We start from the raw sequence: 14,125 nt of genomic DNA on the forward strand, positions 1-14,125 counted from the left end.
TTTGATTAAGAACTCCTTCCCATTGTCCAGACATTCTCATTAGCTGACCATATTCCCATCACATTTGGGTCCACAATGTGGTTCTTTTTCAAGTTTTCTTTCTGTTCAGGACTTAGATCTATTAGGCCGACACTAATCAATGTTTAACTGTGTTCTCTTTTGTAATAAATCAGGGCAGCTACCTGGCTTTCCAGTAAATTATGGCCGTTTGTATCAAGCTTTGTTTAGAAAGCCAACAGAAGGAATTGGTTATCTATACTGAATCCATCCAACCCCATTTCAGGTAATAGCACTAGGCCGTCCTTACGAACTTACAGTTGTAAGCTGAACATGACTCCTTGCATAAAGGTAGATTGCCTAGACTATCTCTCCATGTGACATATACTGCTCTCTGAATATAAAGTTTGTGTTCTTCAAATGCCTGCTTCTAAGAGTTTGCATTAAGTTGGTGTATGCTTTGGTGCCATTGGGGGTGATTGCAGAACTTAAGACCTTGGTCACTTAGCTATGGACCCTGAGCACATCCAGCTACCCACCAGTGTAACCCAATTCTCATCATGAAATGTGAAATGTAAGTAAGGCTGGAGGAGGAGCAGTGGCCCTTCAGACCTCCAGCAGCATCCTCAGAAAATGTTCTCCATCTGATTACAAGGACTTGTCTAAAATGAGGAGCAGATGGCTCTGTATCTCATTGTCTTGCTTCATGAGTGGATGGCTCTGTCTCTCAGTCTCTAGCCTCATGAGTGGTTGGCTCCGTGTCTCTTTAGCCTCACAAGTGGATGGCTCTACGTCTCTCTAGCCTCGTGAGTGAATGGTTCCATGTCTCTCTAGCCTCATGAATAGATGGCTCCGAGTCTCTCTAGCCTCACGAGTGGGTGGCTCTGCATCTCTCTGGCCTCCGGAGAGGTTGGCTCCCCATCTCTCTAGCCTCGTGAGTGGATGACTCCACATCTCTCCAGCCTCGTGAGTGGATGGCTCCGTGTCTCTCTAGCTTCTCTAGCCTCAGGAGGGATGGCCTGCTTTTTGGTCATTATCAGTAATGATGTGAGATAATGGTCACAAAAGAAGTTTGTGAGTATGGAGGCAAGGTATGTAGATGGTATTCTTTTCTGTTGGTTTTTTAATTATTTATTTATTTATTTTATTTTTTTTATTTTTTTCTTTTTTATTGATCATTCTTGGGTGTTTCTCGCAGAGGGGGATTTGGCAGGGTCACAGGACAATAGTGGAGGGAAGGTCAGCAGATAAACAAGTGAACAAAGTTCTCTGGTTTTCCTAGGCAGAGGACCCTGCGGCCTTCCGCAGTGTTTGTGTCCCTGGGTACTTGAGATTAGGGAGTGGTGATGACTCTTAACGAACATGCTGCCTTCAAGCATCTGTTTAACAAAGCACATCTTGTACCGCCCTTAATCCATTCAACCCTGAGTGGATACAGCACATGTTTCAAAGAGCACAGGGTTGGGGGTAAGGTCACAGATCAACGGGATCCCAAGGCAGAAGAATTTTTCTTAGTACAGAACAAAATGAAAAGTCTCCCATGTCTACCTCTTTCTACACAGACACGGCAACCATCCGATTTCTCAATCTTTTCCCCACCTTTCCCCCCTTTCTATTCCACAAAACCGCCATTGTCTTCATGGCCCGTTCTCAATGAGCTGTTGAGTACACCTCCCAGATGGGGTGGTGGCCGGGCAGAGGAGCTCCTCACTTCCCAGTAGGGGCGGCCGGGCAGAAGCGCCCCTCACCTCCCGGACGGGGCGGCTGGCCGGGCGGGGGGCTGACCCCCCCCACCTCCCTCCCGGACGGGGCGGCTGGCCGGGCGGGGGGCTGACACCCCACCTCCCTCCCAGACAGGGCGGCTGGCCGGGCAGAGGGGCTCCTCACTTCCCAGTAGGGGCAGCCGGGCAGAGGCGCCCCTCACTTCCCCGACGGGGCGGCTGGCCCGGTGGGGGGCTGACCCCCCCACCTCCCTCCTGGACGGGGCGGCTGGCCGGGCAGAGGGGCTCCTCACTTCCCGGTAGGGGCGGCCGGGCAGAGGCACCCCTCACCTCCCGGACAGGGCAGCTGGCCGGGTGGGGGGCTGACCCCCCCACCTCCCTCCCGGACGGGGCGGCTGGCCGGGTGGGGGGCTGACCCCCCCACCTCCCTCCCGGACGGGGCGGCTGGACGGGCGGGGGGCTGACCCCCCCACCTCCCTCCCGAACGGGGCGGCTGGCCGGGTGGGGGGCTGACCCCCCCACCTCCCTCCCAGACAGAGCGGCTGGCCGGGCAGAGGGGCTCCTCACTTCCCAGTAGGGGCGGCCGGGCAGAGGCGCCCCTCACCTCCTGGACAGGGCGGCTGGCCGGGCGGGGGGCTGATCCCCCCACCTCCCTCCCGGACGGGGCGGCTGGCCAGGCGGGGGGCTGATCCCCCCACCTCCCTCCCGGACGGGGCGGCTGGCCGGGTGGGGGGCTGACCCCCCCACCTCCCTCCCGGACGGGGCGACTGGCCGGGCGGGGGGCTGACCCCCCCACCTCCCTCCCGGACGGGGCGGCTGGCCGGGCAGAGGGGCTCCTCACTTCCCGGTAGGGGCGGCCGGGCAGAGGCACCCCTCGCCTCCCGGACGGGGCGGCTGGCCAGGCGGGGGGCTGACCCCCCCACCTCCTTCCCGGACGAGGCGGCTGGCCGGGCAGAGGGGCTCCTCACTTCCTGGTAGGGGCAGCCGGGCAGAGGCGCCCCTCACCTCCCGGACGGGGCGGCTGGCCGGGCGGGGGGCTGACCCCCCCACCTCCCTCCTGGACGAGGAGGGAGGACGCTCCTCACTTCTCAGACGGGGTGGCTGTCGGGTGGAGGGGCTCCTCACTTCTCAGACGGGGCGGTTGCCAGGCAGAGGGTCTCCTCACTTCTCAGACAGGGCGGCCAGGCAGAGACGCTCCTCACATCCCGGACGGGGCGGCAGGGCAGAGGTGCTCCCCACATCTCAGACGATGGGCGGCCGGGCAGAGACGCTCCTCACTTCCCAGATGTGATGGCGGCCGGGAAGAGGCACTCCTCACTTCCTAGATGGGATGGCGGCCGGGCAGAGACGCTCCTCACTTTCCAGACTGGGCAGCCAGGCAGAGGGGCTCCTCACATCCCAGACGATGGGCGGTCAGGCGGAGACGCTCCTCACTTCCCACACGGGGTGGCTGCCAGGCAGAGGCTGCAATCTCGGCACTTAGGGAGGCCAAGGCAGGCGGCTGGGAGGTGGTTGTAGCGAGCCGAGATCACGCCACTGCACTCCAGCCTGGGCGCCATTGAGCACTGAGTGAACGAGACTCCGTCTGCAATCCCGGCGCCTCGGGAGGCCGAGGCTGGCGGATCACTCATGGTTAGGAGCTGGAGACCAGCCCGGCCAACACAGCGAAACCCCGTCTCCACCAAAAAAATACGAAAACCAGTCAGGCGTGGCGGCGCGCGCCTGCAATCGCAGGCACTCGGCAGGCTGAGGCAGGAGAATCGGGCAGGGAGGTTGCAGTGAGCTGAGATGGCAGCAGTACCGTCCAGCTTCGGCTCGGCATCAGAGGGAGACCGTGGAAAGAGGGGAGAGGGGAGAGGGGAGAGGGGGGAGGGGAGAGGGGGGAGGGGAGAGGGGAGAGGGGAGAGGGGAGAGGGAGCTCTCAAAAACCTAGTTTTTTAAAAAATGCTAGGTTTCACTCTATTTTTTTGAACTTTAGCCCGATTTTACTGAGCTTTATAGGCGTTTCATCAAGGTTGACGCTATGTGGGGGTTTCTTATATGAGTTAATGAGAAAAATATTTAGAGTAGTGCCTGGTACATACCCAGGGCTATGTATGTTTCCCCTGTTGTTATTGCTATTACTTGTACTGTTGTAACTAGACCAGTTAACAATTATAAGTAACCTACCAGAGTAGGCTCTAGAAATGTAAACATAATAAGACACAGTTTCTTCTCTGCTTGAGCTTACATGATAGTTGGAGAAAGACACACATATAGTGCTTTGATTTTAATACATTGCAGTAATGTTACCACCAACTTTTGTGTATTTTATATATCGCTTGTATGGGGTACATCATGTGACATGTGGGTGGAGTGAGGAGATCATGTCTGATCTAGACCATGGTGATTAGAAAATGCTTCTTGGAATGAGTGGTGTCCGCGCAGGGTCTTGCAGACGAGTAGGTTGGGATAAAAGTGTAAGTAGAAGAGATACATGTGTGTTTTGGGGAATAGTTCTGTATGCCTGGAAGCATAAGAGGCAAAGGTTCTGGTACACCCATATGGAGAATCTCAGACATTATATGTAGAGGTTTGGAACAGAGGAATGCCCCAGTCAGATTTGCATTCCAGCTGGTTACTCTGGTGACTTGAGATGAGTTTTCAGGTGATGTTTTGGTGGCATTACCATGATGCTGAGGTGGGAAATACAGGAGACAGAGCAGGTTTAGGAGAGGAATGAGGGCAGACATGATTTCTTCAGTGCTGGTGCCATTCAGGGCTGGAATTTACAGGTGTTCCCTGCACATGGCCTAGTTATTCTTCCAACTCACAGGCTGCCATGTGGCTGTCGGCTTGAGCTAGGCCCATGAGTAGCCATCACTGCAGCTGTTAGAGGAGTCTTGTGGTTCTGTATCTGCGTCAAGCAGCTCAGTGGCCTTATCTTCAATATTGCAATGTTGGTTTAAGGAATGTTACTTCTTAAAGACATTCTCATCCCCCCGACCTAGAACAGTGGCCCTTTTCATACATTCCAGCTTCTGTTGTAATTTGGAAGAGGAATATATGTCTGTGTTTTGAGTTTGACATTATAAAAGACTAGTTTTGACCCTTACAGATATAAATGATAACTATGCATGTGGACTCTATGTCCTTTCTCCACCGGTCTGATGTTGTATAGCCCTGCACGTGGGGTGTGAGGGTGATGAGGCAGTGGGGAGCTGTTGTGATTAATAGCCTGGGCGGGAAATGATATGTGTCTGAACTAAAGCAGTGGTCATGGGCATGGGGAGGAGTGCACTGTGGATCTGTTTGCTTGCTTATTATTTTAGCTAGTGCTTAGGAATGTCGATGAAGGCTCTTCCTTCTATGTATGTTGCTTGGATGAAGTCATCCTCAGTGAAGGTGGGGTCCTGTCTGTAAGTCTCTGCAGTTGAATCGGCCCAAATGGGTCTGAGCCATGACCAGAGAATACTTTCCAGACTCAGCTGCTTGTTTTTCACATGGGTGTGGATGTTAACTATCTGTGCCATTTTCTCATTTAAACCTCATAATAAATCTTGGAAGACTGTATAAATATTAACCGTATTTTACAGATGAGGAAACTGAGGCTCAGACAAATTAAGTAACTTATCCATGGTCCCAGCCTATAAATGACAGTTCGAACTGGAACTAAGGTTTGTCTTGACTCAAATCAGTGCTCATATCCACCATTCTAGATTACCTTTGTTTGTTAAAAGAAAAATCTTGACTTGGATATTTTTGGGCAAAGCAGTTTTAATACAACACTTAGTTGAAAAATCTCAATTAGCTTATTGCAGAATAGTAGCAAAGGCAATTTAATTTACATAACTTAATTTTGTCCTTGATGGAAATGTTGTAGGGTGGACACTGAAGATTTTGTTGCCTTTTTTTTTGACTTCCTAGGGTGTTCTTTGATTTGTCTATTGATGGATGGAAATGCTTAGCTGTCCATTAACAACACGAATAGTGCAAGGTCTAATGAGTTTAGAAATCTTTCCATACTCAGATCTGGGATAAGCGCTTCCCTTATCTACAGGCTTTTTGTCTAAACATTTGGAGAGGGACTGTCTGACTTTCAGCTGTCTTGGAGGTTCCATACAGTTCATTCTTGGGAAGGGCAGATGGAAAATCATTAGCACTTCTCTCCTTCAGCAAATTGATGTTTCCTCAAACCTGGGCTCTGGTCGGTTTCCAGATAGTAAGCCTTTTACTCCTATAGGACCACGCATGCAGGGCCCGGCAGCCCTCTAAATTAAACCGTGTACATCGCTCTGGTATAGAGAGGTCACTGTGAAAAGCGCGAGCTGCCAACTCACTTTACCTGGCAGTGGTTCAACTCTTTGACAGGCCTACCTCTGATTTAAACAAATTTGAGAAATATGTAAAGTTTTGGAAGCAGTTTTGCACTGATTTGATAAAAGAAACCACAAAACACTGCAGCGCAGGTGTTGAGAATGTTTGAAAGCTGATTGAGGGAAGCAGATGGCTTTAGTCAGTGGCATCCAGCCAAAAGAGCAGGTGCTGGTCATGTGACCGCTGGTTACCAGGGTAATCTGATTGCTCTTGGCGTGCAGATGAAAGGAAAGGGGCCCAGTGTTCAGCTGTAGTATTGTATAATTTGTGGCAGTTAGAGCGGAAATAAATGCTGGAAATGGAACCTCATAGTAGGGGAGACTTCTGTCCATGTGTAGCGTAAACACTAGGACAGTTGGATGAGGAACGGTTGTATGGATTTTTTTTTTTTAATTTTAAAAATATTATGCTTTCTGTGGATCTTTCGGAGACAGTTTTTAGAGCACGGCCTTTTTCTTTTCTTTTAAATAAAAATAACTTTTTAAACCTAACTGCCATTTGCTATAATCTTGAATTGTTTTCTTATGTAGCTATTTACTATGCTAAAATGTTAACAAAATAAAACTCTGAGTATTAAGAATAACTAGTTTAAGATGATCAAATATTTTATTTAGTTGAAAAAATACATTTTAGGTGTGTGATGGGTAGTTTATTAACAATACTTTTGAAATATTTTACATGACATATGCTTTATTCTAAAAGCCTATAGATATCTTGGCTTCTTCCTTTTGTAGTAGCTGAGGGTAAAAACATGCTGTTTAATGCATTCTGTCAGCACATTTTCCTGAGAACTTACAAACTTCAATAAATAAAATTTTTGAAGGTTTTTGAAATACAGCTTTTGTTTTTCACAATTTATTGGAATTTGAGGCTCCCTAGAAATATTTTTTAAAAAATCATTACTGAGGTTGGATTATTTTCAGTGTTGGATAACAAATAGTAATTGGTGTTAGAAAATTTGCAGCTGATGGCCGGGCACAGTGACTCAATGCCTGAAATCTCAGCACTTTGGGAGGCCGAGGCAGGTGGATCACCTGAGGTCAGGAGTTCAAGACCAGCATGACCAACATGGTGAAAGCCCGTCGCTACTAAAAATACAAAATTAGCTGGGCATGGTGGTGCATCCCTGTAATCCCAGCCACTTGAGAGGCTGAGGCAGGAGAATCACTTGGACCCGGGAGGCGGAGGTTGCAGTGAGCCAAGATCACGCCGTTGCATTCTAGCCTGGGCAACAAGAGTGAAACTGTGTCTCAAAAAATAAAAAAAAAACTGGAGCTGATTTGGAAATAGAAATGGAAGGTAGCGCTAAATGTACATAAAGTCAGGTAAAGGTTCTAGAGGTAATGGCAAACGTAAAACATTTTTTTTCTTGAAGTTTTGTCTTTTGTCTTATATTCAAATTCTAATAACATTTGTCAGCAACATACTATGAAACATGCACTTTATTAGGGTTGCTTTACTGTATTTTTATATTTCAGAGAACTGTCTTTCAAAAAAAGGGCTAATTGTGATTATCTCAAAAAACATGTAGCACCAAAATAAAGCTTATATTTAATTAAGAACACAGTACCAACTAAAATTATGTACAACAGGAAATTGCTATGTATATTTATTACATTCTAAAAGATTATAAGTTGAACAAAAATGTAACTGGATGGTATAAAAGAGGATACCTTCTAGTACTGGTCAAAAGAATACTTAAATAAGTATGTAAAACTATCCACAAAAGGCACAAAGAGAAGATCATGATATCGTTTTTCATGACAATTAAAAAAAAGTGTTCTGTACCTTAAAAATTCGATAGCAAAACTACTTCTTAATCTGATTTTTTACTATGGCTTGATATACTGGCAGGCATTTTGCACAAATGTACTATGTGTGGTGTTAGTTTTTGCATGCAGTTTATTTTTAATTAGGTCATATATTTGCTAAAAGTCATTAATATGGAGTTTTGCCAGGAAAACTTAATTGGGAGTTGCATTTAACTGTAAATAGCCAATATGTGTGGATTTATCAGTTGTCATTGATACTTTTGGGATATTAATGTGGGAAATATAAGAGACATGCAGAAACACATTAAAAGTGAACACTAAGCGATCCACTTTGAATTCTAGTAATAAGAAACCTGACTCAGAAGCAAGTGCTTTGAAGAAAAAGGTCAACAAGGGAAAAACAGAAGGTTCTGAAAATTCAGACTTAGACAAAACACCCCCACCATCTCCTCCTCCTGAAGAAGATGAGGACCCAGGTGTTCAGGTAATACAATTATTGTGATTCCCGAGTCTTGGTTATTTATCATGGGTAACTTTAGCCATGTATGAAGTACACAAGACCCTCCCCTATCTTGTTATAGAGATGCTCTTGAGATGTCTTTATTGTAGTCTGGAACATTATCTCCATAGCGATGTAGGGAGGGGGAGCGAGCGTGGAACAAGAAATTATACTCCTGACAAGAGTGGCTTGGTTTTGCTATCTTTGACTCTATAATTAATAAGGCCAAGATTCTTCATTTATTTCTGTAAATGTATATTTTGCTGTTTATGTTATTAACATATTGTTAATATACTGGCTCATATAAAGCTTCATTCACATTTTTAAATTTCTCTAAAGTTTGGTTGATTGTCACTTTTTTGAATTTTGCAGAATTAAAAATCAAGATATAATTTGTAGTAGCCTGTCTAAAGTTTCTGACATCTGGCACTCAAAGTTGAGATATAGTCATGTAATCTAATTCATGTAATACTAAAGTTTCTATGAACAAGCCAGTGACTTTCCAAATGGCAACTCTGCAGAATATTCTCCCGACTTTAGGAGAGTTTTATAGGAATGAGTTGAAATGCTAACCCTGAAGTAAACGTGAGGAATGTAGGTTCTTGTGTGTAAAGCATACTGCCTTCACTGATTGGACTGAGAAGGACCCTTACAAGTGACAGTTAAAAATTATTTCCTTGTTAGGTTCCCTGGAAGCATGCCAGTGTGGTCCACTGGGATGGCTGGGAATGTAACTTATGTGAATGACATCTAAGTTGTCAAGGAGCAGTTACTGAAGAGTTGTCCTGGAGTAGGAAGCCAGCCTCTAGAAGCTTACTGGACTTTTTCTTATTTAGTACACTCTCAGGACTTTGCACCTGTACCCCCACCAGTCAGAAACAAAATATTTGTAGTGTGCAGCTCTGTTCCAAAGAATTTCAGATATTTTTGGCTTTGGCTTTTTGTTTGTTAGAGTAGAACTCCCTGATACCTGTAACTTCACAGAATAGCCTTAAGCTAGACCTGAAAGGGAGGGAGAGAGAGATGAAGTGAATGAATATGTTTTGGTTTAGTTCGGTTTGGTTGTGTAACTAACAGTGATACCTTTGGCAGTGTGGGTTATTATGTAATTTTATTTTATACATCAATGGAAAGATATTGGGAAGGTAAGTAGATATCATTTTTTAATTGCGTAGGCTGTTTTACAACTAAAGCGTTTTAATGATTTTTGTTTTTTTTACTGAGATCTGGTCTTACTGAATCAAGTGTTTTAATGATTTTGAGTTTTATTTTTATCCGTAAGGGTATTTTCTCCTGATTTATGTTTGCTTAAAGTAGGACCTTTATGTCAATAGTATTTGGACAACATTAAGAATTTGTTTACATCAGTAGAGGAAATTCTGTTATGTTGTTATTTCACAAATACTGCTATTGTTTTTTTAAAAGTCTGTTTATATTTAAATTCAGACTCAGATGGACCTTATGAAATACTAGCTTTAGGGTTTTTTTTTTTTCCTGCTGCATTTCAAACTAGAAAACTGCTAATCAATTCAAGTGAACATTGATGTATCCTTTCTAATTGGCTAGGGCCTGTTACGTGTTCAATAGCTAATATAAGCAACCACACAAGATCTGACTTTGAAAGCTGTGTTTTCTTGGTATGTCTGACACAGGAAGTGATGCTGACTGGTTGTTTATTATGTTTCTTCCTGTAACACATGCATGAAGGGCTTAGCATTAAAATTCTTGAGTTTTGTGATTGATTTACTAAGGTACATGTCATATAATTTTAACTAACTCAAAATTGTGTCACAAGGTACTGCAACAGTGAGATCATGGAAACATTTAAATGTTCTATTTGTTATACCTGTTTTAAGTATCTTTTCTAAAGCAATCCAAGTTTAAAAAGTTGATATATTATTTTAGTGTCAATTCAAAAGTTTTGAATTATGGTTTAAAGGCAGTTCTTAACATTTCATTTTGACTCACAAAAATCTTTCAGATAATAATAGTTTACCAGATCACAATAGAAACATGTTATGTATTAAATAATTTAATTTTACATTGGGGAATTGTAAAAGGAACCTTGATACTCAAAATAAATGTAAGATCAATTATTATTTTAAAACTAGAGAAGCCACGTAACGTTAAAAATTTTTATCAAATTGAGTTATAATTGTATTTTGGGGTGTTTTTACATAGGAAGTGACCTCGTATCCACTGCTAACTAACCCCATCACTATTGCACAGATTTATATCACAAAGTTGATATCAGGAGGAACTTACATTTTAAAAGTTATACTTACCAACTCATAAATTTCTATTTAAAAAGAAGAAAGCACCCTGTCTTATTGTACTGGATGGAACCCTTCTTTAACATCAGGGTGGGATTTAGCATAAAGTGGATTTGTCTTAGACCCTATCCAGTTACTTATATGGCACAACACTGTGACAGTGGGGTCTTAAGCAGGGAAACCTGATGCCTGATGAAACATGGCAGGTAGATCACTAGGAGCACATTGCTTCTTACTGGAATGGTATAAAGATGGAAATATAAATGAATCCATTTAAATTGAGTTAAATTGACATATCAAATGAAATACAACATGTTATGCTAAATTTTGCAATATTAAAATTGTTCTTGATAATGGCCTTTTATATCTTGAAGAAATTGGTGGTCCAGAAGTGAGGAATGGTAAAGTGGGCATGAGAGCAGGAGTAAGTAGGTCAGCTTTGGAAAGAAAAGGGAAGCTGTACAAGGTAACTGGGCCATTTTTCTTTGGAAAGCTGGAGCTGATTAATGATGACTTTAGTCCTACTAATTACATCTCACATTATGTACCATGTACTGTTCTAAAAGCTTTGAATGAATTCCCTTATGCGATCTTCATGGTATTCATATGAGGTAGTTACTGTCATTAACCCCATTCTACAGACCAGGAGTCCAAGGTCCACAAAATTACTTGTCCAAGGTCACATGATAAGAGTCGGGGCAAGTTCAAACAAGAGCACTTAGCTCTAGGACTTACAAGGTCAAATTGCCACCTGGGATGTATTCTGCAGATGGCAGAATACTCTGCTGGAATCTCTGTTTCCTCCACCTGGGATTGATCTGGGCAGTGCCAAAGCTTTGTCCTGTAGAGGAGGGTCCCAGGAGGAACCTCTGGCCCATGTCACTACTCCCTCCATGTGAGCCACAAGGAAGTCTCTTAATAAACTTTTTCTAGAATGGTCTCACATCAGAAAAGTACTTTGCACCTCTGTGGCCACAGCTGTGTGTGGCTTGGAGCTAACAGTATCTAACGATCTATTTGATGGTCATATTATACCGAGTTCGTATCGTGAACTGTCTCAAATCCCTTTTTAAGAGCAGGGAGAACATAAACTTAAGATTAAAATCAATCAGTCCCACTCTTTGGGGAAAAGTACTGGGATTGTGTTCATCCTGACTTGAGAGATGGTAGTGCCTGTCTTGCCTTAGGTGCACACAATGAATGTTTTGCCTCTCTCTGCCTTACTGTCTCAACTTTAACATTCTTGAGACTCTTTAAAAAGTGTTATTTCATAATTCTTAGAAAAAATTTTGTGTCAAAATTTTCCTCAATATTTTTATTTCTTCTATGTGCTTTGCAAACTCATTCCATAGGTTGTAATATTCTTGAATTCATTAGCAGCTTAAAACTTTACATGTGTCATTTTCAAATTTAGATTTCACATACATATATGAATAAAAAGGTTATTTCTCCTTATTTTTAATTAGCTTCCAAAATGAATTCTTTGACAAAACAGTTAAATAATATAGAATTATTCTGAACAGAGTTCAGAACCTCTTGTTCTGTTCCATTCGCTTCTCTCCCCATCTTTATAGCTATTAATAATCTGTTGTCTGTCTTTTCACATTCCTTATTTAAAGCCATGTACATATACATTCATCTTTTAGCAAATACTCATTGAGGCATAGAGAAGTAAACAAGATATACAGTCTTTTTGTCTTAAGAAGTTAATATATCGATGAACTGCACATCTAAATAGATACACAACATTTTTTATTTATCTTAAATAGAATCTTAAGCTACTTCTTGTTATGTGGCTTGTTTTTCTTCTTACTTTACAATTTGTCTTGCAGATATTCCCAAACTTCCTGGAAGTGAAAGTAGTGAGTCAAAGGTCTGCATGTTTAAGTTTTGATAGATAGGACCACATTGTCTTGCAAGGACTGTGTGGGTTGCATTTTGACCACAGGATTGTGAGAATACCCAGTTTGCCAGTAATCCTGCTAATACTGGCTATTACCAATCTTTTTAATTTTAACCACTATGGTAAAAACATTATATTTTAAAAAGTAAAATTACTGTCCATAGTCATTCATTATGAATTTTGCCATTTAACCCTTCATCTCTTCAGAAATTTTCAGAGTATTTATTTTAGGATCAAGATTAAAATACAAAAACCTTTTATTTAAAATGGCCTGAAATATCTGGGGCACCTTGGTTAGTATTATAACAATATTTGTATAGAACTTTGTAATTTACAGATTATTTTCTAATGCACTGATTTTTTTTTTTGGACTTTTTATATGGGAAAAATGTTAAAATGTACAAAGGTAGAGAGAGTAGTATAATGAACCCCTATAGATTCATTAGCCAGCTCCAGTATTGCTGCCACTTTTGATGGACATACTGACTGACTGAGGAACCAGATTTGTTGTTATTTCCATTTTCCCAGTTGAAGGACATGTAGCTGGGAGTGGCAGGGCTACAGCTGTCCCAGGCGTCTGACTCCAGATTTCCACCCATTTCTATTGTATTTGTTAGCACTGTGATCTTTTCACATCATATATAGGATTAGCATTATCACCTTTTCCTTAAGATTAAATAAAAAAAATTCATCCTTCCACTCTGCGCCATTATAAAGAACATTTTTCTTTTCTTTTTTTTAAGACGCAGTCTTGCTCTGTCGTCCAGACTGCAGGGCAGTGGCGCAATCTCGGCTCACTGCAAGCTCCACCTCCTGGGTTCACGCCATTCTCCTGCCTCAGCCTCCCAAGTAGCTGGGACTACAGGCGCCCGCCACCACGCCCGGCTAATTTTTTTTGTATTTTTAGTAGAGACGGTGTTTCACCATGTTAGCCAGCATGGTCTCGATCTCCTGACCTTGTGATCCGCCCGCCTGGGCCTCCCAAAGTGCTGGGATTACAGGCGTGAGCCACTGCGCTCGGCCACATTTTTCTTTTTAATCATTAATTTCAAGGCCACTGTCTTGGGTTTTTGTTTTAGAAGAGACGGTCCAGCAGACAGGTGAAGAGAAAGCGCTACACTGAAGACCTGGAGTTCAAGATTTCTGATGAGGAGGCAGATGATGCAGATGCTGCTGGGAGGGATTCCCCCTCCAACACCTCCCAGTCAGAACAGCAGGTTAGTACCAGATCTGTGGGATTTATGGATGCATTTTAAAGATGGACTAGAAATTTCATTGCTGCAATCTGAGAAGTGCAATGGAAGCATTGGACTTTCAGCAGGGGAACATCCACCTAATGTTGGATAATGTGCTATGGGAAATTCGTTGTTTAGCAATATCTTTTAAAAAGCCCTGTTCACTGCAATTTATTTTTATATAAGACTGTGATATGTAATTTGACACAATTTTGGAGAATTAATGTTCTATGCTGAGGAAGAGTCAGAGTTAGAATATAAGGAGGCTGAATATACCTCTGAGAATTCAGTGCTGTGGCTTCTGGGACTTTAATAAACCACTCAAGCTTGTCTCCTGCTGTTATGCTCTGTGAGAACCCCTTTATGAAA

At 43.2% G+C, this 14,125-nt stretch overlaps 1 protein-coding gene across 9 annotated transcripts in view; it reads left to right on the forward strand.

Moving 5' to 3' along the window:
- The window catches only part of CHD7 (chromodomain helicase DNA binding protein 7), a 191,267-nt gene that overhangs the window by 111,304 nt on the left and 65,838 nt on the right, over positions 1–14,125 (forward strand). For all 9 annotated transcript variants that reach the window (XM_063817126.1, XM_063817130.1, XM_016959510.4 and 6 more), the window contains exons 4-5: positions 8,189–8,330; positions 13,601–13,738. In XM_063817126.1, the coding sequence (XP_063673196.1) occupies positions 8,189–8,330; positions 13,601–13,738 (280 nt within the window). The remainder of the gene's footprint in view (positions 1–8,188; positions 8,331–13,600; positions 13,739–14,125) is intronic.

Source organism: Pan troglodytes, chromosome 7 (genome assembly GCF_028858775.2).
Source record: "Pan troglodytes isolate AG18354 chromosome 7, NHGRI_mPanTro3-v2.0_pri, whole genome shotgun sequence".
NCBI lineage: Eukaryota > Metazoa > Chordata > Mammalia > Primates > Hominidae > Pan > Pan troglodytes.